The sequence below is a fragment of the Drosophila tropicalis genome, unplaced genomic scaffold (genome assembly GCF_018151085.1).
Source record: "Drosophila tropicalis isolate 14030-0801.00 unplaced genomic scaffold, ASM1815108v1 contig_593, whole genome shotgun sequence".
NCBI classification, from domain to species: Eukaryota; Metazoa; Arthropoda; class Insecta; order Diptera; family Drosophilidae; genus Drosophila; species Drosophila tropicalis.
In genome coordinates, this window is record NW_027173070.1 from 629,540 (window position 1) to 656,098 (window position 26,559).

General features: G+C 36.6%; 5 protein-coding genes across 13 annotated transcripts; 2 read left to right on the plus strand and 3 right to left on the minus strand.

Moving 5' to 3' along the window:
- Nucleotides 1-162: 162 nt before the first annotated feature.
- On the minus strand, nt 163-1,715 carry LOC137577919 (small integral membrane protein 14). 4 transcript variants are annotated; one of them, XM_068291512.1, is made up of 4 exons: nt 1,611-1,715; nt 689-775; nt 571-622; nt 163-513 (listed from the first exon to the last, which is right to left on the minus strand). In XM_068291512.1, exons 2-4 carry the CDS (start codon nt 755-757, stop codon nt 302-304), a joined length of 333 nt encoding a protein of 110 aa, XP_068147613.1. In that variant the 5' UTR covers nt 758-775; nt 1,611-1,715; the 3' UTR covers nt 163-301. The 4 variants fall into 4 exon arrangements, with proteins under 4 accessions (XP_068147613.1, XP_068147615.1, XP_068147612.1 ...); XM_068291514.1 differs by having other exon boundaries at nt 577-622; nt 1,615-1,708; XM_068291511.1 differs by having other exon boundaries at nt 1,615-1,702.
- Nucleotides 1,716-1,791: 76 nt separating this feature from the next.
- On the minus strand, nt 1,792-5,423 carry Brca2 (BRCA2, DNA repair associated). Of its 3 annotated transcripts, none has more exons than XM_068291506.1 (4): nt 5,227-5,423; nt 4,579-5,157; nt 4,480-4,530; nt 1,792-4,411 (listed from the first exon to the last, which is right to left on the minus strand). In XM_068291506.1, exons 2-4 carry the CDS (start codon nt 5,129-5,131, stop codon nt 2,151-2,153), a joined length of 2,865 nt encoding a protein of 954 aa, XP_068147607.1. In that variant the 5' UTR covers nt 5,132-5,157; nt 5,227-5,423; the 3' UTR covers nt 1,792-2,150. The 3 variants fall into 3 exon arrangements, with proteins under 3 accessions (XP_068147607.1, XP_068147606.1, XP_068147608.1); XM_068291505.1 differs by having other exon boundaries at nt 1,793-4,411; nt 5,223-5,422; XM_068291507.1 differs by having other exon boundaries at nt 1,793-4,411; nt 4,480-4,521; nt 5,223-5,421.
- A 29-nt stretch (nt 5,424-5,452) lies between these two features.
- On the plus strand, nt 5,453-9,648 carry LOC137577918 (polyadenylate-binding protein). Of its 2 annotated transcripts, none has more exons than XM_068291510.1 (3): nt 5,453-5,811; nt 5,896-6,735; nt 7,184-9,648. In XM_068291510.1, the coding sequence occupies exons 2-3, from the start codon at nt 6,067-6,069 to the stop codon at nt 7,406-7,408; spliced, it is 894 nt and encodes a 297-aa protein (XP_068147611.1). In that variant the 5' UTR covers nt 5,453-5,811; nt 5,896-6,066; the 3' UTR covers nt 7,409-9,648. The 2 variants fall into 2 exon arrangements, with proteins under 2 accessions (XP_068147611.1, XP_068147610.1); XM_068291509.1 differs by having other exon boundaries at nt 5,454-5,811; nt 5,893-6,735.
- An 875-nt stretch (nt 9,649-10,523) lies between these two features.
- Nucleotides 10,524-26,491, plus strand: pio (piopio). 2 transcript variants are annotated; one of them, XM_068288695.1, is made up of 9 exons: nt 10,617-10,679; nt 11,221-11,240; nt 18,075-18,139; nt 18,300-18,345; nt 21,151-21,367; nt 21,443-21,509; nt 24,589-25,049; nt 25,105-25,429; nt 25,499-26,491. In XM_068288695.1, exons 3-9 carry the CDS (start codon nt 18,092-18,094, stop codon nt 25,694-25,696), a joined length of 1,362 nt encoding a protein of 453 aa, XP_068144796.1. In that variant the 5' UTR covers nt 10,617-10,679; nt 11,221-11,240; nt 18,075-18,091; the 3' UTR covers nt 25,697-26,491. The 2 variants fall into 2 exon arrangements, with proteins under 2 accessions (XP_068144795.1, XP_068144796.1); XM_068288694.1 differs by lacking the exon at nt 11,221-11,240 and having other exon boundaries at nt 10,524-10,679.
- On the minus strand, nt 18,517-20,300 carry LOC137577308 (kelch-like protein 35). Of its 2 annotated transcripts, none has more exons than XM_068290739.1 (5): nt 20,006-20,300; nt 19,903-19,952; nt 19,186-19,846; nt 18,933-19,132; nt 18,517-18,876 (listed from the first exon to the last, which is right to left on the minus strand). In XM_068290739.1, the coding sequence occupies exons 1-5, from the start codon at nt 20,222-20,224 to the stop codon at nt 18,624-18,626; spliced, it is 1,383 nt and encodes a 460-aa protein (XP_068146840.1). In that variant the 5' UTR covers nt 20,225-20,300; the 3' UTR covers nt 18,517-18,623. The 2 variants fall into 2 exon arrangements, with proteins under 2 accessions (XP_068146840.1, XP_068146841.1); XM_068290740.1 differs by having other exon boundaries at nt 19,911-19,952; nt 20,006-20,240.
- Nucleotides 26,492-26,559: the final 68 nt, after the last annotated feature.

Sequence of the window (26,559 nt, forward strand, 5' to 3'; positions counted from 1 at the left end):
CTTTCTTATTGATGAGGCTTGAATTAACAAACTTGTACCGTCTACATCGCAATATGGGGTTGTAATAACTCCATAAGGCAGTTGATTTTAATAAAGTGTAAATTTTACAAAGAAATGGCTCATTTCTCACTCTACAACAAAATTTGTAAGTCAAGGAATATATCAATTTAAGATTCTTGCACACATTTAATTTTTTTTCGAAACATTTCTTAACCCACCTGCAGAAATGTTATTTTTTATCTCATTCCTTAACCGAAAATGCAAACAGAAAATTTTGGAAAATGCACCTTTCGAATTCATTCTAAGTCGCTGTAGGCGGTGGTGGAGGCTGAGGTGGTGGGGGGGAGCCACCCTGATGATTATTATCATGACGATTGGGTTTGTTAGCGTTGCTCCACTTTCCCCAAGTGCTTGGATTGAAGACGTACATAAACATGGCCAAGATCATGAAAACCATGGCAATAGTAAAACCACTTCCATTATTCTCGCTGACTTGAGAGCCACGTCCGCCAGCTGAGAAGAAAAGTCAAACTTTAAGTAAATGAACTATAAAGAAGCTTTAAAACCTACCATTACCATCAAAGCACTCGGTATCTGTGCAAACATTTTGATTTTGGCGAATCTAGGGGTGTTTATTTAAACCATAGATTAAGTGCATATAATATGAATACTGTATAGTTAAACTTACAAAATTTATTAACCTCTGCATGGCATATTCATGCGACCAAACGCATTCGCAACCTTCTTCATCGGCCATGATGGTAAGTGATGGTCTCTAAAAAAGAAAGATGAAAAGTAAATACAATCTCAGCTGACGTGGCTTTGTCGACGAACTGGCTAAAGGCGGCGTATGAGAACAAATGAAAATTTACTCTAAATCTGAATTGTTTTTAAAATACAAAAAAAAAAAACGAACTCAACTGCGACTAATTCATTTGTGGAGCTGCAAAACGCAATGCCGACTTTGGCATACCCTTTTTTAAGTAGTTATACCAATCTTCGGAAAAAAAATCCATGAATATAATTGTCTAAGTGAACAGACCTTTTAATATCAGTTTTTAAAAGCTGTAGAGACAGCCAATTGCTATATATATTTTACAGAACTTCACAAGTTCTCTGCCTGCCACAAATTGTTTTGGTTTTAATATACCCCTTCAAAAGGATAGGGTATGAAAACAATAGCCCGTGCTCCTCGTAATCAACATTGGCTGAATTGTAGCCTTCTCTCCCAAATATATATATATGTACATATACATATGTATACAACTACACTTACTTCTGGCTGTGCATGTATTGGTGAACAAAAATAATTATTACTTTTTACAAATTGCGATAAAGATGAATGACGGAAAACTAAACGAAATCAAAAGGTTTCTGTCATTATCCAGATTTATACATCTGTGACATACATTTAGGTACATACATATGTACATACATATGTACAATTGTATTTATATTGGGAATTCATTTTGGGTCAGCAGCCTTCTTTGATTTAAGGATATTTAATAGATGAATGAAAAAATGTAAGCATTGACATTACAACATCATTTTGAATAGTTCCATGCTGTTTCTTGTCTGTTGATTTACTTTTTAATTCGATAAAAACGTACTCACAAAGGCTAAAAGGTTTATAGGGAATTAAATTGCACTTGTTTTTTTTTTTGTTTATTCCCTTAAACAAAAAAATGAAACGATTGTAAATACAACAAACAGTGGCCAGCAGTGTTGATGAACGTTAGGTATTATCAGTGCTGTAAAGTAAAAAAAAACAGTATTTACTTTTTATGGTTTGAAAAAGTATTTCATTTTCGCACACTCAAAAATATACGTTATATATTCATCTAGATTATTGGATTTCTTAATCAAGGGATAATTCCCTTGATATGCAAGATTACTAAGTCTTAGGGATCACCTTTTATACATAGTTCTTAAATTAAATTTACAGGTACTCAGCGACCAAGTATTATTTCATTCATTTTAGATGCGTCTTGAATTCACTTCTTTGTTTTCATAGATATTAACTTAGAAATTAGAGGTAATTAGTTAATTTCGTATATGCCTTTCCATTCTTTTCTCTTAAATAAAAAAAAAAAAAAACATTTTTCAAACTGGGTAACCAACAAACAGCGGTTAATAAAAAATATGAAACATTACAACTTATTTGGCATACGACTTAAACCCAAGCAACGTCTTTTTCTGTTTTGTGGCGTCAAGTCCTCACGATCGCAGCTATTTCTGAGTTCGAAGACAACCGAATTATCCAATATATTGGGATTCCTATCAACCAGAGGAGTACTAGTTGAACAAAACTTGGGACTGAAGCTCGGTTGCCTTTCCTTTTTGTTTACTTCTTCAGGACGAGTTGCGTTTCGCATTTTACGCCTGTTAAGTGTAAGTAGATTTCGACGACCGATTATGGCGCTTTTTGTGCTCTTGTCTAAAGGTGAACGATTAGCCAATTGTGAGAGGGAAGAATGTATATTATGTGGGCAGGATGGAGTCGTAGCAACTCCTATTTCCGGTTGTGATTTTGAAGAAGTTTCCAAGTCTGTGCGCTGTAATTGAGTATCGTTTATATTGTCTGCGTTTGGATGTTTCTGAATTTTGGATGTTTCTAATTCGAAGAATCCATTAAAGTCTTCCCCAGAGCTAATTTCCGATTCTGTCTCGGACACTTGTTCACCTAGGGAACTACTCAAATTTTCTTCAATAGATTTTTCTTCCTTCTTTAGTTTGCAATCATCAATTGGGTTTTCCAGGAATAATTTCGTTTCTTGTGGATCCGTAGATGCCATATTTTGCGCTTCCACTTCTTGCGCTTCATCATAGTTACGCATTATCATTGAAGCCACATTTTGTGACTCTTCCATGACATTAATCACATTTGTGCAAGCAGTTTGCAATTTCTCTAGAGCAGGTATTCGAACCAATGTACATTTTGGTATTGCCGCCTTCAAGTCATTCAATATCCTAGTAACATTGTTCTTTGTGTCATCAGAAATTCCAAATAATTCTTTGCAGGCTCTGTGAAACTTTACACCTTCATCATTAAAGCTCGGTTGCTCGGTTACTTTTTCTACCCTCGGTTCATTAACAGACTTCTGGTTCTCTAAATACATTGCTTGGAGATCAGTCATAACTTGCATCGCTTTCTCTTTAGTCTGATCCGATACTTTAACAATTTGTTGACAGGCTAAAAGAGTCTTTTGAAAATCTAAAGGTTCGATTTTAGGCAATTCAACTTTTAATGGTATTTTCGGTGCTTCAGAAAAGGATATTGTCTTGGATTCTTCAGAAACTTGTGATTTAGTCAGTGGTTTAAATTTTCTGTTATCATTTGATTCACATATCTCGGGAATAGCTATTAGAGATTCCGTATCGAGATTATTTATTGGGATATCAATATTTGCTGTGTGAAGGTTTCTAGACGACTTGTATTCTGTCGTTTTCGAAATTGGCATATATTTATGGTCTGGGCACGATTCAAATATTTTAGAAAGACTTTTTTGAATGTTTGTCGGTTTAGATTCGCATTTGTTTGAATTGTAAAGAGATGTATTAATTCTGGAGAGACCTTTTCGTAAAGGTTTTGCTTCATTGCTCGTTTCAATACCCTTCTGAGCCGTTGTGGTCTGAGCCATTAATGAGGAAGCCCTTTTCATGGATTCTTCTGAAATTGGTATAAACTTTTTATCTGAAATATTTCTGCAATTTTCACGAGGGGTAACTACTCTTGAAAGCCCTTTTCGTGAGGGTTTCAATTCGCAATTTTTTTCTGCCGTTGAGGGCAGAGCCATTAATGAGGAAGCCTTGCTCATTGTTTCTTCAGAAACTGGTATTATCTTTTTAGATGCTGTCCAAAAGGAAACAGTTTCCTTATGAGGTGGATGCAGAACCCTTGAGAGACCCTTTATTGGGGGTTTTAATTCACCGCTTTCTTCCCGTGTAGCCTGAGCCATTAATGAGGAAGCCTTGCTCATTGTTTCTTTAGAAACTGATATTATCTTTTGAGATGCTGTCCAAAATGAGACAGATTCATTGTTAGATTGATCCATAACTCTTGAGAGACCTTTTCGTAAGGGTTTTGATTCATTCCCTTCTTCCTCTGTGGCCTGAGCCATTAATGAAGAAGCCCTATTCATTGTTTCTTCCGAAACTGGTATTATCTTTTTAGACGCCGTCCAAAATGAAACAGTTTCATTATTAGAATGATCCATATCAAATGGTTTATCTTTCTGTTCGCCTGGCAAATTCATGGGTATCTGCCATTCACTTAATGGAATGTCAAGCAGCATGTCTGAAACAGAAGACGGATTCTTCTCATGTTTCTCAGCTGACTCATCGCTGGGATCTGTGTTATAGTCTGCAAAAATAGAATCACTATCAGACCAATCGTCGCAAACCTTTGATTCTGAAAAATAAAAATTAAAACAATGAGAGACTGCAATATTTGACTGTTTAATTGTTGGAAATACTTACGAGAAGCACCCGTAACTAAAGCATTCGGAGACTCAAAAGTATCTGGAATTTCTTTAATAAAGTAATTTAATTACAACGATTAGAAATGTAATTGATTACCTTTTAAGTTGGAAGTATCACAATTATCACTTGTGGGTTGGGGCTTATTCTCGGTCTTACTGCTTGGTGTTGATAAAGATTCACTTAGATTGAGTAAATTTTCACGCATCTTTTGGGAACTATGTGCGTCCAATTGGTCTATTTTAGGTAAGAAGCTTTTACTAGCCTCTGCCTCCTGCACAGATAATCCGGATGAACAACTCATTCGATCATCTTGATCATCATTGTCGGTTAGGCGGTTTGGAGTAGCATGCAGTGGACGTTCTTTGCTGTACGTTTTTAAAATTTGATTGCCAAACTTAGATTTGGAGACATTTGGAAGATCTAACTCATCATCGTCCTCAGACGACAAGCAGAAATCCTGACGAATCATGTCCACAATTGGGTTCTGCTCTGTGCACGTCTTTGAATCTACCATGCTATCGAAAGCAACAAATCCACTAGTCGCACAGGCATCATGACCTGCTGCAGACTGTTGCTTGGTTCTTCTTACTTGACGAAGCCGCATGCAATCAACAAAGTCGGCGTTGTTAATTTCGTCATTTGAGTGCATCCTGTTTCCGAGTTAAGCTTCTGTTTCTGGATAGGCAAAAATTCAAGGGTACATTTATGTTGACGGAATTGTTATTGTCTCCAATACTTACGCACATAGGTAAAAAATTGCGTGTGTATATTGCAATTGCACTTCTTTTATTATTTGTTTATTTAGATTCTTCAATATAATGACAAGTAGTGTTGGGCAACGTTAGTAAATTCCAGTGTTGCGCAATGAGATTTTTTAAGTGGGGTAAATACGATTAATCGAAGTAAAATGCAAGTCGAATAATCGAATAAAAACTAGTGCCAATCGATAAATTGGTTATCTACGCGCTTACTCGTTTTTATCTACACGTTTACTACATGTTTACATAAAATTAATCTCGAACGCAGTTTTTTAATAAATAAATAAAAAATTTCGTTTGCTAGATTGCTTTTTCTGCACAGTAAACAAGCATTTCAACTGGCTTACAGATCGTGTACAATAGTTCGACCCCCTGGTGGAGAGCAAAGCAAACACAAAAGTGAAAGCCCCCAGAAAAAAGAGCGAGCGAGAAAGAGGTAGTGAGAGAAAGAGAGAGAGAGAAATAGAAACTGTGAAAGAGTCTGGGACAGAGAAAAAACGATTTTTTCAGAGAACAACGCAGGGGGAACGTGGACGTGAACCGTAATTCTTCAAACTCCAACCAGAATCTGGTAAGTTAAATATACAACAAAAAAAAGTAGCAGTTTTGAATTTTAATATTAAAATTCATTTCAAATGAAATGAACTAAAAGCAGCAGCAGCAGCGACGGCGCTAGTGTCACCAATACTTATACCAATACACCACCGCCCTGCCGAAGACCGTCGTCAAGATTCTCAGCCAGCTCCACGCACCGGCACCACCTTACAGCACCTACTATAGCTCGTTATTAGCTGCCACCACGCTCCACAAACAGCCACCGGCCATCATGTTCGTCAATTCAATGACGTTCCGTGGCAATCCGGCTAACTACCATCAGCAGCAGCCGCTGAACACTTTGGCGGCAGCGGCCCATGCCCATCATCAGCAACAACTGCACCATCATGCCGCCGCTGGACATTTGGGACATGTGGGTGGCGGACATGCCGCAAGTAATCATTTGGCCGCCGCTGCAGTGCTCGGCCGTCATGGACATGGTTCTCTGACGTCCAATTCATCCCATTCAGCTGGCGGGGGTGGAGCATTGGCTAGCGGAAGCAGTGGTGGGGGCAGTAGCAGCAGCTCCCCGGATAGCGGCAAGATTTATATTAAGAATTTAGAGCGTTCGATTGACAACAAGGCGGTGTATGATACCTTCTCCGTTTTTGGCAACATACTTAATTGCAATGTTGCCAAAGACGAGGATGGTAACTCACGCGGCTATGGATTTGTGCACTTCGATTCGGAAGAAGCGGCTCGGGCAGCCATTGAGAAGGTCAATGGGATGCTGTGCAATAACCAGAAGGTTCACGTGGTCAAGTTCATACCGCGGCGGGACCGGGAACAGGAGAAGGCCACTCATTTCAAGAACCTGTATGTGAAGAATTTAAGCGAAGAGTTCACCGAGCAGCATTTGCGTGAGATGTTTGAGCCCTATGGGCGCATCACCAGTCACAAGGTAAGTGGACCTTACAAGGGATATTAGTAATAGGTGAGGTGGGGTGGGATGGTATATAAATATATATATATAGGAAACGTGGGGGCGGGTAAGGGTAAAGTACGAATTCGAAAAAAGAAAAACCATGTGGCACAGTTTACTCTTTCTGTGTGCTCTTAAATACTCTATATATTTTTTCTACTTTTAGTGGCGCATGCCCAATGAGCAGGGGTAGTAGGAGTAAGTTGAGGAAGAGCTGAAGAGCTATAACAATGATGATATTTGTTTACTATCGATTCGAAACACAAATAAAATATATTTATATATAACGGTAATAGAGTGAAGCGGATTTGGATTGCTATCTATAACAGTTTCTATTGTATAACGGTTAAACCTAAGCTTAATTTATCTCTCTCGCGCGCTCTCTCTCCCTGTGTGTGACTTTTTCTCTCTTTAAATACTTTTTTAGCTAATGCTGGATGAAGAGGGACGCTCACGTAAATTTGGTTTTGTGGCTTTCGAGAGTCCTCAATCGGCGCTGGCCGCGGTCATTGGATTGCATGGCAAACAGCTGGGAGACAACAAGTTCTTATATGTAGCTCGAGCACTGAGCAAGGCCGAGCGGCAGCAGGAGATCAATCGTAAGCTGGAAGAGCGCAAGCGCCAAAAGGCCGGCCAAATATTCTACTATTAGAGTCATACGCAGCATAGCCGATGGGCAAAATTGATGGCAGCAGCAGCGGTTAAAAAAAAAAAGGAGTTTATTTCAAAAAACCCCACATGCATACATACACAATATTTACACACCTATATACCTATTCTAGATATTTAAAACAAACAAAAAAATTATGTATTGTGCAACTATCAGAAAGATGACATTTAGACATAGGCAAAAGAAAACCAAAAAAAGAAAAAACAGTTGAAGTTTATATAGAAACACTAACAAACAAACAAACACACACACACACACACACATAAAAACATACATATATACACATAAATACTGAATTCTAGACAGTAGTACACAAAAAGTCTCTCTCTCTTTACATTCATTAGCGGATTTTCTTTTCGGATTAGATGTTTGTCTTTACTGTTAAATTGTAGAGAGAGAAGATGCTGCAGCTCTTTTAGCTTAAAGACTTTTCCTCAAAAATACAAAATAAAAAATCAGTAGAAAGTGAGATTTGACATGCATATGGCAAAAACACACACACATATATATAAATATATTCAAGTCTATTAAAAAAATTAAAGCACTCACTTTACGTATTAACAAAAAAAAAAAAAAACAAAAAAAAACAACAAAAACAAAATGTAAAACCCTACCAAAACCCTCACGCTGTAGTTAAAAAGCGTTTAAAATACTCACACGCCTCCCACACACACACACACACATACCCACACAGCTCTTAATCTAAAATCCTTTTCCACAAATTAAAAGAAAAACAAAAAACAATTAATTCAAAACGCACGTGGGAAACTCTTGTGCTTCATTGCCAGGAGCAAGATGGATTAATCATTTTTTAAAAACAAAATAATTGCAAACAAATTTGTAATTAAACTGTAAATTGTTTCAAGTAGCAGCAGAAAACAGAAGCAAAACAAAAACCCAAACATACCTAATCATAAAACGAAGAAGTGTACACAATGCAATGTTTAAACATTTTTTAGAATATTATTACAATACACACACCCAGACGAAACATGACACAGTAACAAAGCAGGCTCACAAAAACAAAAAATAAATAAACCAGTTGGCCAGAGTAGTCAATTAATGGATGTTGCTATGCAACATGCAGACCAAAACTGGCCAAAGATAAGAATTTGCAAACAAGAAGAGAAAATTTATAGGCCAGGACGAAGGATTAGCTGCTCTGGCTTGCTACACTGTGTGTTGAATCACTTTCGTATGTCTACATAATTACCGAAAAAAAAACATACATTGAATAATTAATCACAAGAAAAATTAATTTAAGATTATTGAGCTTAATTTTTTGAACATGTTTCCGAGCAAAAAGAAAAACAAAAAATAAAATAATACAAGACAAGAAACAAAAGAAACATAGAAATTCAAATGTATAGAGAAAAAAAAACAAATAGTAACAGAAAAAACCAGAGAAAGAAATGCAAAAATTTAAAAAGGAATTAATTAAACATGCATAGTTGTAAACAAAAAAAAATAAATAAATAAAAATCGAAACAAAAACAAAATTAAGCAACAATAAAAAAAAAAAAAAAAAACATTTAATTAAAATTTTATTTGCTAAATTTAATTTGTATCGTTTTAAGAGTTCCCCCCTCGTTAGCAATCTCGAAAGTTTCGACTCTTGATCAACCGTGGACTGTCTGTCAGTAGTGTTGGGATATATTTACGAATGTACAAAACAGAATGTTTCTTTTTTTCGTTTCGCCACCTAATTTTTATCATTAAAATACATATTATAAATTGTAATTGAAGCTTAAATTTTGGTAATTGCTTTTGCAGAATTTACCTTACAAACAAACAAAACAAAAAAATATACAAAAAACAAAAAGAGAATATAAAAAACAAAACAGAAACGGAAGGCTTCGACGATAGAGAAATCCCGAAAAAAAACAAAACAAAAGAAAACCTTTTATAGTACTAAATTTTTAGCAACTACGAGGAGTTAATTAAAACAAACAAAAACATAAAAATATATAACGTCAAAGTACAGAATCTGTTTTTTTTTTTTGTCGCAGTAAAATCCTTTTTTTAACCCCACACATTTAAAGGCACATACATATATGCAGATGTAATTCCATAAAAAAAGATCCTAATTATAACATATTAAAAAAAAAAATACCTACTTATTAAAAAAAAATTACATAAATAAAAACAAATACCAAGCGATGATGGAAATGCAATAAGCAAAAATCTGAAAGAAACTTGAATAAAATGCTTTTGCAAAAAGTGTTTAAAATTGTAGTTTGCTTTGTGAAATAGATCTATGATCTTCCTCCACGAATATAACCAAGCAGTGGCTGATCCATTTCTTGAGCTTTTTGCTCACCGACTCCAAAATTTGCTTAATACTTATTTTTGGATTTCAATCTCAAACAAAACTCTTAAACTAAAAATCCCAGAACTTTCAATTAGTTCCTAATAAAGCCTCAGTTTGCTATGTTTGAGTAACGTTGATTTCCTATTTCTAAAATTCAAATTTGGGAAAATTAGACATACATACGTTTCTTTGAGGTTCTGAGGTTCCATAGCAAAGTCACAAAATATTGACTCTCGAATCGGGCATTCCCACACGATTTCTTTCCAGGAAGACGAAGAAGGAAAAACACGGATAATAAACATAAATAAAGTCTTAATGGAATGAGCATACAATGGAAAAACGTAAAGGAAATATTTGTTATAATACAATCAATAAGCAGAAATATAGAAAAAGGAAAAAGGCCAAAGAGCAAATAACACATAAATAATTTGGGGTCGGTTCGGTAACAAAAGTTTGAGTTCTTAGCCGAATCTGACTGTGGCATGGTACGTGCTGGACCCTTTTAATTAGGCGTCTACCTAAACCCAAGACACTTTGGATCCGTAGTAGTAGGTGTTGGAGTAAAATTAGTCGAGCGTGCGGTACAGGGCCAGAAGCCGCCAACAGCCATAGACTTAGATTATTTCGGAATTGAATAAATATGTACATATGTACATATGTAGAGAGTCTTGGCTCTCCGACTTGCCAATTATCTCTCTTCCAAGCGACTCCGAAAAACGTATTGGCCAAGACCGGTTGTGGTTTCGTCTTGACGTGGTCGTGGTCGGAGTAAACGAACGTCGTGGGGGTTGCCTCAGTCTTGGCCAGATTGCTAACGAAGACGGTTGACGCGATCATTCGGTATAAAGACGATCCCTTCAAGATCTTAGTTTTCGGGTGTGTGTGTGTGTGTGTGAAACAGAGAATCAGTGAATTGTGTGAATTTCAAATACAACTACACGAGTATGTGGTCTGAAATTATTATTACAAGCTATTTTTTGTATTATATTAGCCCCCCTATATTCTTGTTCTAATTGGGATTCGTGCGAACGCATTGGCAACGCCAGCCCATGCTGTTAAGGGGGAAATGTTTTTGGATAAGTTGCGGTATTATTTGTGTTGTTGTTGTTTTTGGTGGTCTTGCTGTTTTTTGATTGTTGTTGCCCTTGGGAGCTAAATGGCTCTCCAACTGAGCGTCCGTTGTGCGCTGGTAGGGGGGTTGGGACTTAGGCTGGAAAGTCCTCTCTTACTTGTGCATAACCTATCTCATTCTCTCTCTCCTTAAGGCAAATAACACGTAAAACCAGTGTTGCCAAAAAAGAAACACGAAACTTGAAAAAGGAAAAGAAATAACAATTTTGGCTATTTTAATTATAAGCCATCGGATGGATCTACGTACATATAAGTTTATACAATTAAAAATCAAAAAGAAATTTACAAATTATCATTATTTCTATGCACAACAAATTGGATTACCTTAAACAAAAAACCATAAAACCTTAAGCTCTGGACCAGCTGTGAAGGGTAAGCAAAAACTGAAAAATTAAATTCAAATCAAATATTTTCAATATGGCGTCTCGCCGTACAAAAATTGCAAACCTCGCCGATGACTTCATAAATTCATCATTCAAACCGGTTCGCTGCGGGTTTGACTACGAACCAAGTAAATGGAGGCGGATTTTGCTTTGTTAATTTTATAATAAATTAAATGCGTTTTTCTTTTTTTCCTGCCTGCTGCATGTAAAAACTGTCGCAGACATCTCCTTAATACAATGAACCTGTTCTTCAAGGTTAGCTTCAAAGCTGTAAAAATTGGCCAAGTTCACAAAAAAATATATATAAAAAGTTATATCATCGTTTTCACACAAATATGGTTACTACAAAGATCTCTTGCCATTTGTCGCTTGGACCACATTCATATGTATTAGCTTGCACAACGTGTAACAGTGCTGATGGATGATGGCGAGGAAGGAAACCACTGGTAATAGTTGGTAACCACGTCACGAACATCCCGTCTTAGGCATGGATTTTTCCTATTTCTGTTAAATTTTTTACTACCTCATATCCGGCTTCCATCGTGTGTCAACGAAAAATAATGCAATTCAGAAATTGAAGACCAGAAACAATTTTCCAAAATGAGTTTGCCGTTTCTTTGGTCAATCTTCGTCCCTAAATTGTAATTCTCAACTAGTTTTAGATTTAGAATCTTCTAAAATCTTCAGCCAAGTCCTTATGGAACCTGGTGGTACTACATATATAGAGAACCTGCTCAAATTCTCTATTTTTACTAAGGCTGATTCCCTAGTCGAAATACTTCTGAAAATTAAGTTCATTCTCTTTTTCATAATGATAGTAAGCCGCTATAAGTTTTAGCACTTCTATACGAACAAGCAAACGTTTAAGAGTCCAAGTCAAGTACGATGAGGGTCAAAAATTATGCGTGTTGGCGTCTAAAGAAGAAATTATGTCGAAAGACAGGGAAAAAAACAAATTTTGATTGATGGACAGGTCTGGTGGCCTCATCATCATCATCATGGGAAATGGAAAATAAAGAAAAACCCGTGTGTGTGTTTGTGTGTCTGTGTGTGTGCTTCTGGTCCATTGTGATGATCCATTGCCTATTAATTGGTTAATTTGTGGTTGTTAACTATCAAAATATTTTCTGGAAATTTAATGGTCTAATGTGTGTGGATGGCAACACCTTTTTCGTTGAATAATTGCAGGTAAAACAAATGTATGTAATTTTTGGCCTTTGCGTATGAAGTATTGTGTGTAGGCGAGCCGGATGATGGCAACGTTCTCTCTGACTGCTTGGTTAAATCATAAACGCCAACACAAGTCAAAAAATTATGGCAACAAACTTCTTATGTGATTTAAGCTAGCTTGAAGACCTGTTTTTTCTACAGAAAATCTTTTATGCCTCTTAAATATAATATAGTTGTTAATAACATGTTGAAAAACTGTTTCAAATAACCTTGAAAGGAAACTAAAAAAATAAGTAAATATCTACGATTACCTTGTGTAGTCTCTAATTTTTCTTCACAACGACTTATCATTTTTTTTTTTTTCGATATATGGCAAAATATTTCTTTTTGAAGATTTTTTCTCTCTCGTTCGCAGCTTTTTAAAGAAAGGTGTGCAAAGAGTTCATTCAACTCAGTTAGACATTTTCCGCATTATTTTTTTTTTTTGCCAACTTCTTTACCGTTATTAACTAACAGACTCGAAGGCCCCCCATTTAAAATCAAAAGACTTAGGTCACAAACTTGTCGCTTGGTTCTCTGCATTAGTCACTAAGCGGCTTTAGCTAACTTTAATTGTGAAATGCAAATACTTTCTGCAGCTGTACGTTTTTTATGTGGGTTTTGGCAAAAAGGCGTGCCCCTTGATCGTATGAGTCACGAAGTTCATTTGGTCGTTCGAAACGAAAAGCAGTCCAGCTAGTTCTATGCATTAAAGCAAAAGCAAACAAAATAAAAACGGTTTTTAATAGATGTATATCAACAAAGCAACTGCATTGATATAAGCTTTATTATGGAATTGTTTTTTAGAGTGTCAGTTTGTGACTTTTGCACTAGTTTTAAGCTTAAATGAATGAAGGAGGAGTGAAGGGAGTAACTGTTATTTTTATAGAACATTTTTTGACTTAACTAAGGGAGACACAATTTCTTTTTGAAATTTATGTTTTAATATATGATAAGTAAAGAAAGTGAACCTATGTATACACATATATGTCTATTAATATTGCAAAGGCAGATATTGTTGTCCGTGTATAATAAAAGTGCCTTTTATTTGTCGAGAGTTGTCTTGTCACTTTCTTATTATTAAATTTCTTACCTCTGTTGGCCTAATTTGTCCTACTTTGGTTAGAAGCTAAATTTAGTTTATTAAATCTTATAATTTGATGTGCTGCATCTTTAAATTTGCATAATTAATTTAATGGATAGTCATCAGCTTTTCTGTACTTTGTCTTACTTTAATAACAGCCCTCTTAAAACGGAACTAGCAAACTAGTATCAGATTGCCGCCGGCCAAACAACTAACAACACAACAATAGGCGACAGCCAATGTAAAGGAGAAAAAAAAAAAAAAAAACAGGTAGATGTCTTTTAACTGAAATATTGAGCCGGGAGATAATAATCAAACACACTCATGTCTACGAACTGAGTTCAAGTCACGTTCAATATGATTTTATTTCTTTATGCAGTTGGCTTAGGTCTCTGGTTGTAGGTGGCCTCTAAGAGCACTGACCAATCCAAATTGGACATCTTGGCAAATCAACACGGTTGAACAAAAAAACAGCAAACTTATGTAATAGAAGGGGTCGAAAACAAACTGAAAATTCACACAACAAATTTGGGCAGTGGTCGCATTTGTTGTTGTTTTGGACACACTCTGCAAAGTTGGGTCCAAGATGTGGCAACACGCATACAAACACACATATCTTTCATTATCTCCATGCCCCACGCTCCACTTTTGATGGTTTTGCAACTAAACCGAAAGGAGACAACGTTAACTCAAATCTTTTCAATTTGGCGCTATGGCAAATGATTGGCCAGACAAGCCAAGCGCTTCTCTAATAAATCTCTCAGCCACACATTGGCACATGTTAAGGTTAATGTGCGGTCAAATCTCTAAAAAAAAATATAAAGCTCGAGAAATTTCGGTGTTGGCGTTTAACAGCCGCACTATCAGGTCATAGTAAGTGACAGCTAAAAAAACATTTTGACCTTTATATACCCTTTTAAAATATTTATTAGTTATTTACCTTCTTGTGTAATATTAATATAGTAGAGTTATGATTTGATTTAGATTCTACCAAAACTAAGCTCGTTTTAATCTTTAACATCAAAAGAATATCTCTTGCCCAGTTAATTGTACCAAAATACGAGCATTTAAAATTCTAATTTGTTAAGCCATGCTGCCTGCATACGAAAGCAGGTGAAAGTTGGTGGCGGTTGATTCATTCTTCAATTGGCATTAATTTGATCCATGAAGTCGAAGACAGAAACGCAGTTTGGGCCGAATTAAAGACAAAAGCACCTACGGGGAGAATCGTTAGTAAAAGTAAAAGCTAAGACAAAAACATAAAAACAAAGATGCGGCCGGTTGACCTCAAAAGGCCTGAACAAAAAAATGCATACACAATTTGAAATGTGGAACTGACTGCGGCTGAGATAGGCAATCTGGCTTGATTATCGTTATTCTAAAGAACACGGCCAAGATGCAGTCCATTGTCATATCGTCAACTTTGTGAGATTCAACGCAATCAGCCAAAAAAACTTACTTTCTATGGCAGCGAAATTAGCCTTACGCATAGTTATGCTGATTGATCATATTACCAAGACCCAGACCGACCAGATTTCTCATTTTTGTGGCAAGAGGCGAAGTTGGGGGGCTGTGAGGTTGGGGGAAACCACAACCGAAAGTTGAGAGTCGTTAGAATCTCTATCCACTTCCATCATCTCTCTTCCACACTCTTTCTATTTCTAACTGCCATTTGCTTGTTTCAAATAGGTCAAGACCTGGCTGACTTGGCCGATTGCTTGTGGTTAAGTCGTAGTTGGTCGCTTTTTTTTTTGTTTAGTCTATGTTTGCGTGTGTATCTAACACAGTTGGGAGTTGTATTCCCTTTGGCCATTTGCATTGATCTGAATATTAGTAGATCTTGACATAGATTCTAGTCTTGCAATGTGATAGACGCGAATTGGGAGCACATTTTTTAGCTAGTAATACTAAGTAGTAACGTTAATGTATTACAAATTCTAATTTCAGTTTCTAAAGTTTTCAACTTTCAATATTTTAGCATTCTATAATAATTATTTTCGTTCGTAAAATCAAGTTTGATCAAGTTTGTGTCCCAAGTCTTTTGTTCTCTTAATGTTTTCTAATTTTTTTACACATCCATATAAAAATTAAAGTTAACTTTTCAAAGTTGGGGTAACAGGCAATCAATTTCATGCTTAGTCTAACTTATTTTTTTTTTCTATCGAATTTTGGCGAGGCAGAAAGTTGTTAAAATTAAACAAGCATGTAAATTATGTTTACTATTTCACAGAAAGGGAGGGAGTGAAAAAATGGAAAAATCAACAAGGCTGTTTTTATTGTTGGAAAATAAAAGACAAACGAGACTGCAATTGTTTAAACAAATTGTTTCGAGTGTCGTGCATGCAAACCTAATTCATTTATTCAGTTGCACGGCCCATTTGTTCGTTTGTTGCTATTTAAACTATTTATGTGGGCATGTGTGAGTGTGTCTATGTGTGTGTGTGCCAGTATTCACGTCAAGTCAGAAAAATGTGTGTCAAACGACATTCGACACTTGGCCGAACCACCAACAACAACAATTCGTTACAATTGAACGCACACGATCTCAGGAAACTAAACTCAATTATATAGTATCGACTGACTATGCGACTTTTGTGCAATTTTCCCTTATCATAGTTGATTGATGGCCCATAATTCATGGTCAGTTTTGTTTTTGCGAATTTTTCATTTTAAACTGGGTAACCAGAGCAAATGCCAATTAGGGTTATTACTTATAATTACAGATACATATGCATATAGACTAAAAACAGGGTTAATAGTGAATTTTTGTGGCCATGGCGCATCGGGAAATCATTAGATTACAGTAGAACCTCGATTCTTTATGAAAGAACTGATAGACGAACACGGATTAACTTTTGCAAAGATTTTGAAAGTTTGTTACAGATTAATAAATTCTCATTCGGTGACTCGAATACTGCAAAGACCCCTATAATTGACGGTCTGATATTTGTGGTTCCACTGTACATACAATTTTTACCTGTGACTGCATGCAAACACTGTGTTTTAGGTTGCGTCACCTTTATCTGTTTAGCTAGTTAGCGTTTCATGAGCTCGTGTTTAACCTTTTACTCCCTCAATAGTAGAATATTTCTATATCCTGCATTCACTTGATAAGGATAAAGAAAACCTAGAGACTGCATTTAATACGAGTTGATTAAAATTTACAAACGTCTATCGTTTGAAAAAATGTTTAATTTGCAGTAATTTTTTCAGGGTATTTCAGTGTCGGTCTCACAACTTTACTACATTTTCACTGCGACTAGAGAACTTGCGACTTGCATTTAGTATTGAGTAAAGCTTTTGCGAAACAACAAATGGAAAAAACACATAAGCTTGCGTCATGTTCTCGTATATTTTGATCTCACATCTGGAATTATTGACAAATTACTAACAGTTTATTAATAAGAAAACTGTTCAGTTATCGTTTGACCTATTTTCTCAATCTTGACACAATATCATTAATAACATAAGTCTCCTACTCAACAAAGAAGGAGGAAGTTACAAGCGATATAAAGTGTTTGGATAACAAGAGGGTAAGCCCTGGGTTCAATTTCATTCACCACAATGGGTGAGTACAATTGTAGAGACGGCCTTTTTTGGTGTATATTGTGACATCATAATGAATTATTGTAAGTGATATCTATACAAATTAGACAGCGGCCAACCGATCAAAACTAGTTGTACATCTTCTTGGCATGAGCGTAGCAAGGATTCGAATTCCGACTTCTGGAATTGGGTTCTCACCTCATTATCTTTCATTTATTGTACTCTAAAGTATGCTTTTTTATATAGGAATTGCTTCTTTTTGTAACCCTTTCGTCACGCCCATGTTGGTCATATTGTTGGTATTGTAGCTGCTATTCATTTTGTCTGTTTGTGTTGTCTTCTCCCCGAAGTAGATCAATATCTACTTGGAGGCCATGACTTGCTCTCAAAATTGGACTGAAATGTTCTCACAGTTATCAGGAAGTGTTTATCATCTTGCCGGCTACCGTATTTCTTTGAATATTTATTACTTAATGGTGATTGAACCAAGTTATACTCTTTTCCATTTGCCTGAGAGGGTTATGTGTGACTATGTCTAAAACTCCTATTTCTGTGCTTTACAAGTAACTGACAAATTTAACAAGAGGACATACGTATGTATGTGAACACAACTAACCTATGTGGGCGGATAAGCAAGGCCAGAGAAGAGCATAGGCGGAAGGGGTCCTAATTTTTTGTGACCGCCCCAACGTAGCAAGAGAAAACGTATTTTGTGTTTTGAAAGGGGGAGTATTTTTATTTTTTTCTTATATATAAATAGTAAAATAATCCTATAAATACCTTAACCCCAAATCATTGCAAATGCCTCGATTGCAGGCTTTAAATTTCCTACTTTTCTCAATCCGTCCCTGACTTGTTGTTCCCAGATAAATAAATTTTAGCTTAATCGTGTATTGGTCATGGAACCGGTTGTGTCTATCGTCAATTTTATATAACATTTGCTTTTCCATCTTTCTCTTTACAATCTTTTTTTTCTATTTGCAGTGCCTTCTCTCATCACCATGAAGTCTGGCACACAAATTCGCATACTCTGCTCGGCGTTGCTGGTTGTAAGTAATTCCTCACATATTTCTGATCATGTTAAATTAAAATTGGAATTTATACCTTATAGTTTCTTAATTAACCTTTACGTTGGCACTTTGCCTTCTTATAATAACTCGAAAGTATTACTATGCATTATTTACCTACCCATTTTTGTACTTTTTTCAGACACTCGCAGCTCTTACCTCACAAGGGGCACAAATTCCAACACCAAGTAAGTGTATTTAAGGTGCGGAGGTCCTAACCTCTCTCCAGAGTAAATAAGGAGCATTTCAAAACCAATTGTATTCGATTTTTTATTCGATAGTGGGGAAACTTTGTGTATTGTTTATCTTTAAACTTGTTTAAATAATTACGTACCAGTAAATGGTATTAAACCTTTTTAATACTTTATGACACACGATTAACTCTATATTTTCTTAAAAAAAAAAAATCACAGATCTTGAAAGGCATGTTGTCTATATCTATATACTAACTACTTAAAAGAACATCTCACACAGAACCGCGGATATCCCGAAGCACGGCCAATTGCTGCCAGTGGTTGGGACCTTTTTCCTGCAGAGATTTCAAATAGTTAAGAAACTCTGTGTAGGTGAAAAATTGACGATGCGTAGAATTCGATTCTTGGTGATAGCTGCATTCCTTATCGTAGATCCATTTGCGTTGCTCTGGCAGTTCACAGTCGGGCAAAAGGTAGGGGAGACGTTTCTTCAAGTCACAGCCAAAGAGCTCTATTGAGGCGTAACTAAAATGACAACACCTTACATCTTAGATAAAACAAAAACTATTCAAGATGCTTACACAAAAGCTTTGTTAATCATCTCTTGAACTTCTGAATTTTGCGAGATGCATTGCAAAACTTTCGTCTGCTGCTCATTCTGTAGGAACCGTAGAAATAATGGAGGAAGTAGGCCAAAACGAACACAATGCATCAGTTTGACCATATGAGGCCGCCTTTCGGGCCATGTGTGCGCTAGCCATCGTAAGGCCGACATAAAAACCTAAGAAGCATACTAAGTTCCATGTTGAAATCAGTCACAACTGTGAATCGTACCTCAATCTCACTGTTGACTCCGACATTATGCATGGCCAGCAGTTGACAAACAATGTCACCATCCAGCTCTAGAAATTCCCGAGATGCGACTAAAGTTAGAAAAAATTTGCAGATTCGAGCCAGCATCGTGGTAGAAAATTTGGGTATATCAAAACGGACAGCTTCTTGACATAGGGCAAAGGCCACATTCTCTGTAATTTCCGGTGCATTCAATAAGCTCCAACATTGTTCGTGCAACTCGTCCACTCGTAGAAATTTCACTGCGCTGATTGTTTCCACAATGCTGCGACAAGGGGAGTCGTTTGTAGCCTTTGCGTTCTTAACGCCAAGCATCCAGTTGTAAATCAAATGAAATGCTGGCGGTGTTATATGTTTCATGGGCAAATGAGAGACCAATTCGTCTGGACTTGCTTTATGCAAAAAGTATTTCGAATGGGCCTGAAGCACTGCCAAATGGCAACGAAATTTGTATTTGCCCACAAACACGAGGTAACAGCATTTATCAGAATCATGCAAAAGCTTCAATAGTCTTGGTGCTATATCAAGTTTCATCGGATTCTTGCCCATTAGTGTTTTCTTATCCTCGGAGATAACCTTCAATGCACTGAAATCTTCATCTAATGGAAGCAAGTGCAAATCTGCTTTCGAATTCGAAATCAGACTAAAGATAGATAAGTTTAGTAGTTGGTTAACAAAGAGTTAAATGAATATAGTCACCGATGTACTTCAAAATCGAAACTTTCAATGGAATCCTTAGTGACAGATACCTAAAGAAGACAAAGGCTGATTAGTGGTGGAAAGAGCGAAATGAGGCAAATACCTCGCTAGACTCCTCGGAACTACCAATATTTGTTGAAACATTGTGCTCTTCTTGGTTTTCCCTAGATGGCAGTACTGTTGAATCAGATAACTTTGATCTATCGTCATTGCTGACGCTAGTTAAGGCCGCAGTAAGGTCTTCAGCAAGAGAATCTATTCCCAATTTAGGACTTTGATCAGCGACTTCGGCTTTCTTTTCTTTGGGTAGAAGGTCAGCCATAATTGAACTTAAAAATTTTGCCTAAATTACAGAGATTTAAAAAAATTTCGACATAAAAATCATTTGGTTAGGCATTTTAAATCGATGGCAACTATGCTTTTTCCTCAGAACAATGTATTTACAGACATTATACATAATAGAAAGCTATTAAATATTGCATGTGGCAGCCCAGATAATGCTCCAAGTCGTTGAAACAAGAAAGAGAACATGTTGAAGCTGAAAACCGGCTTGGAAGGCAACTACTTTGCTTGGACTAGAACGTGAACCCCGAAGCACAAGAGATGCGAATTGTGGCTGCCTTCGAGGTCGTTGTACTAAGAAAGGCAAGTTAAATGCATCCGATGAAACGAGCAAAAGTCAGCAAAGAAGAGAGAGATGTGCCACATTTTCTGCTCCCAAGCATCGAAAGCAAATTTAAGCGACCAATTCCAAGTAAACGAAGCAAGCCTATCTGAAATTGAATGCGGAAGAAGTGACTCCGGTTTACTTCAATCTTAGGCCAAATGGGGCTTCAATAATGACAATGAAATTCAAATTTATTTTACGGTTTGGCATTTGTGTTTACTTAGTTTTCCTTAGCCCTTGGTTATACATAACAATAAATCGAAGGCCTATGCTAGTAAATAGGTTCTAGTTTATACATTTATGTTTAGGTAGCTTCTTCATCATTTCTAATGAAATACTTTACTACCGATACCCAAAAGACTATTGCCAGAGTTTTGACGAAGAGTGCCATTTGAGGTATAATGAAATTAACATTATTAACCATTTGAATTTCAAGCAGTCATGACCTCTTTTGATTTCGTGGTGGTAGGCAGTTGTATGCCACGTTTTCTTATGCTCCATCCTTTGAACCGTTTGCTCATGTCCATGCTGGAATAGTTGAATTTTAAAATTTCTCTCTCTCTCTTTTTCTGATCTTGCAGAAGACACTCAAAGTTCGCTTAGCGATGCCATTGCTGCAGCGGAAGAGAATTCCAGTCCCAAGACGACAATTGTGCCAAGCGTCTTTGTTGAATGTTTGTCGGGCTCAATGCTAATTACAATTAAAGATGCCCCTCCAAATCACGAAACAGGCCTATTTAGTGGCATGATCTATCCGAAAGGACTATCAAAGAATTCTACATGCCTAAGTGAATACAGGTAAGAGAGAACAAAAATTACACACAGAAACCGGCGAATTCTCAACTCTTAAACATGATTTGAATCACTCCATAGAGATCATGTGGGCCCGCTACGCTATAAGTTACCTTTGAGAAGCTGCAACACAATGCCCAAGGAAACGGTGAGTATAAATAGAACAACCTACGCTTTGAACAAATTATCGTTTTTTCTTCACTTTGATAGCTTGTTTTGCCTTTTTGGCATGCAAAATAAGTAGTTTAAACATGACTAATATGGCAAGCTTAGTAAAGACATCGATTACAAGGTTAAATACTTATGGATACATATATTGGTATATTATATGAAAGAACTTTATTTCACAACTTGACAGACAAGCCTTCAATTAAAGTCAACTTAATGAGTTGCCTACTTAAAATTTAACATTAGGTACTAAAATTCTAAGTATGAAAAACTTCTTGTTTGATAACTAATGAGTTATAACCTAATAGAAATTACCAATATACATAAAACTTCCATGTAATGTTACTTTAATACCCAGACTACCCAGTTTAGCTCACGATGTGCCTTTTATGCGGTGCTGAAGTTGATTCGTGGTGCAATCCGTAATTAGCACCGTCCAAAAGCAACTTACGCATCGACAAAACTACATTCGATTATGTGATTTCTCAGCATTAATGGAGCAAAGTTTAATTTTGAAATTTTGTGGCTGACTTTTCCTTTTGCTTCAAACGAAGTTTTGAACGTTAATTGTGGCAATATAGTTGGCATATCTTTTGTAAATCTCCCCCAAAAATGATTTAAAAAAAAAACAACATTTTTGAGTTTTTAATTTTTGCATTTACTGAAGACAGTAGATTTTTGTATTTAAACAAGTTCGTAGCCTAAGTCTTTTGTCCTTCGCATCAAAAACTGTTTACTCGATGTTCATAATGGAAAAAATCAATAAAGCCAGCAAAGATGTTTGTTTTCTTTGTCTCTCGCTCTCTCTCTCTCTCTCTCTCCCTCTCTCTTTATTTGCTGGTTATCTTGTAGTTTGTTTTTCAATTAAAATGCAATGGCGGCGGCAGCGGCAGCGTCACCGGCTGCCTATTCTGTGTCTTACGTCATCAAAAGATGAGCTCAGTAAATTTTACCTTGACGTGAAGGAAAAAAGTCACTTGCCGACTTTTAACTTGTCATGCCCAAAACTCAAGAGGCATAGACTGTAAAGACTTGGCGATGTCAATGCTGGGGGGTGCTCATGTCATGCATAATTTAATTATCTATAGATCGTACTGAAGCTTTTTAATTACCTTCCAGATGATGAGCTCACAATGAAAACGCAAACTTCCATTCCACTTTTTACATCAAAGGCAATTGAAAATCTTTTATGTTTTATTTGTTATTTTTGTTCTTATTGCCGATGCTGTTTGGCCGTGAAAATTGTTGTTTCTGCTGCTTACATATACACAACACGTAATCATATTATATTTTTTTAATGCGATTGCCGTGATTGAATTTGGAGTGAAGGTCACCAGGTGCGATGCCTTCATGACACCCACGCCTTCGACTTGAACCTGTTGTGATATGTATTTACAAAAAAGGCCATCTTCTCTTGCAGCAGCTCATTTACATTTCTATTCTCTACAGGTAGACAGACACACAGATACATAGAGTCACACGTACATATGTGATACAAAGTGTCATGATGACATAATACCTCTATCTGCCGTTATATGCCACTGGTTGTGGACCTGGAAAATCTTAAATGTCATTTTATTAGCCCCTTTATTAGACTATTGTAGACTTCAACTCAGTTGATGCTGAGAGCTCCGGCTTTCTTACCCCCATTTTCAGGAACATAACTGTCATCAGGTTTCTTGCCCCTGTCTTCTTTCTGTGTCGGAAATAGGTAGATACTTTTCTCTGTATACGCCATGTAGAAAAAGAACAATAAGCCGAGGGTACAGACCGAAGTTTGTTTACTCTTTAAATTCGTTTGTTGTGGTTTATATAAGTCCAGTGCAGGTGACATCTATATAGAATATATAAATGACAAGTTTTTAATAAATTTAACAAATTTATTGACCAAATCGATTAATCATGGGGAACAATCTAGTTTTAATAAACATTAAACAAGCCCAAGTTCTGGATTGCTTCTGACAAAGACTAACTTACCCAATTCAAGTACAACTATTGTGAGTGCATTAAACATAATGAGAAGCACATGAAGCGTCGGGTCCACTTAAATAAAGAACTTCCGTGCCCAAATCCAAATGTGGTGAGCCCGAAGCCCAATTACAAAACTTCAACACTTGAAAGATTATTTATGTGCGTAGTGCAGGGGCGGACTTACTCTCGTTTCGGCTTTAACAGTTGTGGCGGTCAGAAGTTGATCGATATTACATAAAAAGAAACTGGTATATTTTATTTTCTTTTACTTACAAACAACTGACTTAATTAAATTCATTGATTCAGTCCTATAAATTGGCTAATCTAACCAACTCTAGAACCCCATCTAAAAAAAATTAAATATTTTCAAAATTTTCTTTTTATTGTATATGTATTTCTAAAGGTACACTCTAAAAAAGACATAGTCCGACCCTGTATTTACAGACATTACCATGTCTGCCAGCAGAATCAAAATTAGCACGTACAGATACCGTTAGGTAAAGCCTAAGAACAATCAATATGAACTGAGGATTGGATGAAACATTTTAAAATATGGTTTTAATGGACAAAGGTCCAATACGGAATTGAAATTAAGTACAATACACAATAATGCTACGTAAAAATGTTTAATCTCAGATTTGAAATTGAGTCATCAGAATGCTAAGGCGAAGACGTTACACTTGGCTTGATCTCAGCTTAGCTAGCAACGTTCTATGACAACATCAGGAAGTACATATAGCTACGACGATTTCTAGCTTCAACGGAGCGTAAATAGTCTGAATGCATAATAATGAGAAGGGCCCAGGGCCAGGCCAGTGCATGGCAGTAGATTGTGAGTCGAGTAAGTTGGCTGATATGGCTTCTTCCATGAATTCGGACACAGTCGATGGCAAGTTTGTTGCTTCAGTCTTTTGTTATGTGGTGGAAATTTGACGTTAATGAGAGAGGGACCCATTTTTTATTTTTTTTTTTGTTTTTTGAAGCGTTTTTACTGAAATTAACAAAGTTGATGTGGGAAGTCGCCACTTTTTAAGTTTCATAGACTTGTACTTTCTGTAATTATGATTATTTTTGTTTTTGTTTTGCAGGACACTGGCGGCATTGAATTCTTCAATACAATTGTATTGCAACCGCATTTGAAGCTCATTACTGATCTGGGTCGTGGCTATCATGTACGTTGCACCTATAAGAGTCGCGATGCTGCCATTAAGCCAAAGAAACATTTGCGTAAACATACACAAAAACCACAAGCTTTTCGCAGTGGCAGCAGTGAAGATCGCCGTGATTATGGACGATCACTTGACAATAACCCTCTTGAAGAGGAGGAGGAGGTAGACGACACTGTAAGCAACAATGAAATTCCCATGCCAGGTTGCCATATGAAAATCTACAATGATGAGCATGTGATAGCCGATGATGTAAAGATCGGAGATCCTCTGACCATTGTCATTAGCATTGACAAGCAGCAGCTGTATGGCCTTCAGGTCACCAATTGCATAGTACGCGACGGTTTGGGCTGGGGTGAGCAGCGTTTGGTGGGCGAAGATGGGTAAGTACATGCTGTTAGATCAATATTCCTTTGTTAATACATAACTTTTCTTCAGTTGTCCCATGGATAACGAAATAATGGGTCAATTCAAATACACTGAAGATCGATTGGCAGCTAATGTCACCTTCCCGGCACATAAATTTCCCTATACCACTTCGGTTTATTATCAATGCAATGTGCAGCTCTGTGCTCAGGAAGATCCTAGCTGCCAAGAGGCCCCTGTTTGCAGTGGCAAGCGTCCCAAGCGTCAGACAGTGAGCGATAATAAAGATGATGATGGCTCTTTACCAGCCACCATAGAAGTCTTCTCCGGCCTCTATGTCAATGAGAATGAAAATCCAAATGATAATGATGATGAGGACGCTGTTTATAAGGAAAAGGTAGCATGACCTTTAAGTGCAAGTCGAGTTTTCACGATTTCTAATTGTATTTTATTAATTGTTTTCTAGACCCTGGAGGATGCCCTATGCGTTTCCCAGCGCACATTTGCCATAGCCATTGCCATTGCGGGTCTCATCCTTATGCTCGCTGTAGTGGCTGCTGTCCTCTGTATCATGGCACGTCGCAGCACCAAGACAGTGTCCAATTCCGGCAGCTCCATATATAGTGGTCCATATACAAACACCGCCTTTTCGCATAGCAGCTAAAGCTACAGATGAAGACGAAACTTTAATTAACTCATCAAAAATTTCACAATTTAAAATTGAGCGATTCCAAAATTCAACAAAACAAAATCGAACACTCAAAGTGTTTAAAATCTGATACATTGATTGTGCTGCTGCAACGGTAGTCAAAAATTCGAATAACCTTAGAAATTCTAGTTTATTACGTCCCTACGAATCTAGATTTAATTATTAGTCATTAGATATTGCGATCCATGTGTGAGAGATTACCAGGCAATTGGTTGGCCAACCAATCCTTATTGCCCGCTAATGTCGCAGAGTATAACAACTTATACATATATACTCTGTTTAGCACAATCGGTGTTGGTATTAGATATACACTACCTTCATGCACTACACTCCAAGAAATCAAAAAAAAAAACAAAAATGTTAACCTTCACTTTCACGAACTTGGAAAATGAAGCTGCCGATGCTCAGGTGATCTATTTTTAACTACTCCTACTATAACTTTATTCATAATTTATTAATTTAATAACTACATACAATTTGCTGCACTCTTTTTCAACTTCCTTAAAAGATCTTCTTGTCATTAACTTAAAATCCTATTTGCACACACATATACATATTATAAATATAGGGCAATAGTCTTATTAGATCATTTGCCCAGCTTTAATCGAGTATTAAAATTTTAATAGAATACTCGTCTGGAGCTTGGCAATGTCATCATGCAAAACGGAAATGCATCAATAGTTTCTGTATAAAATTAAGATCAAATTATTTAGACAAACAATAAACTCACTCAATTTGACAATAACAAAAGCCGCCATTCTGATTTGATGACGGACAAGTTCAAATACTTAATTCACGCAAGCAAGTTCACTAAATTT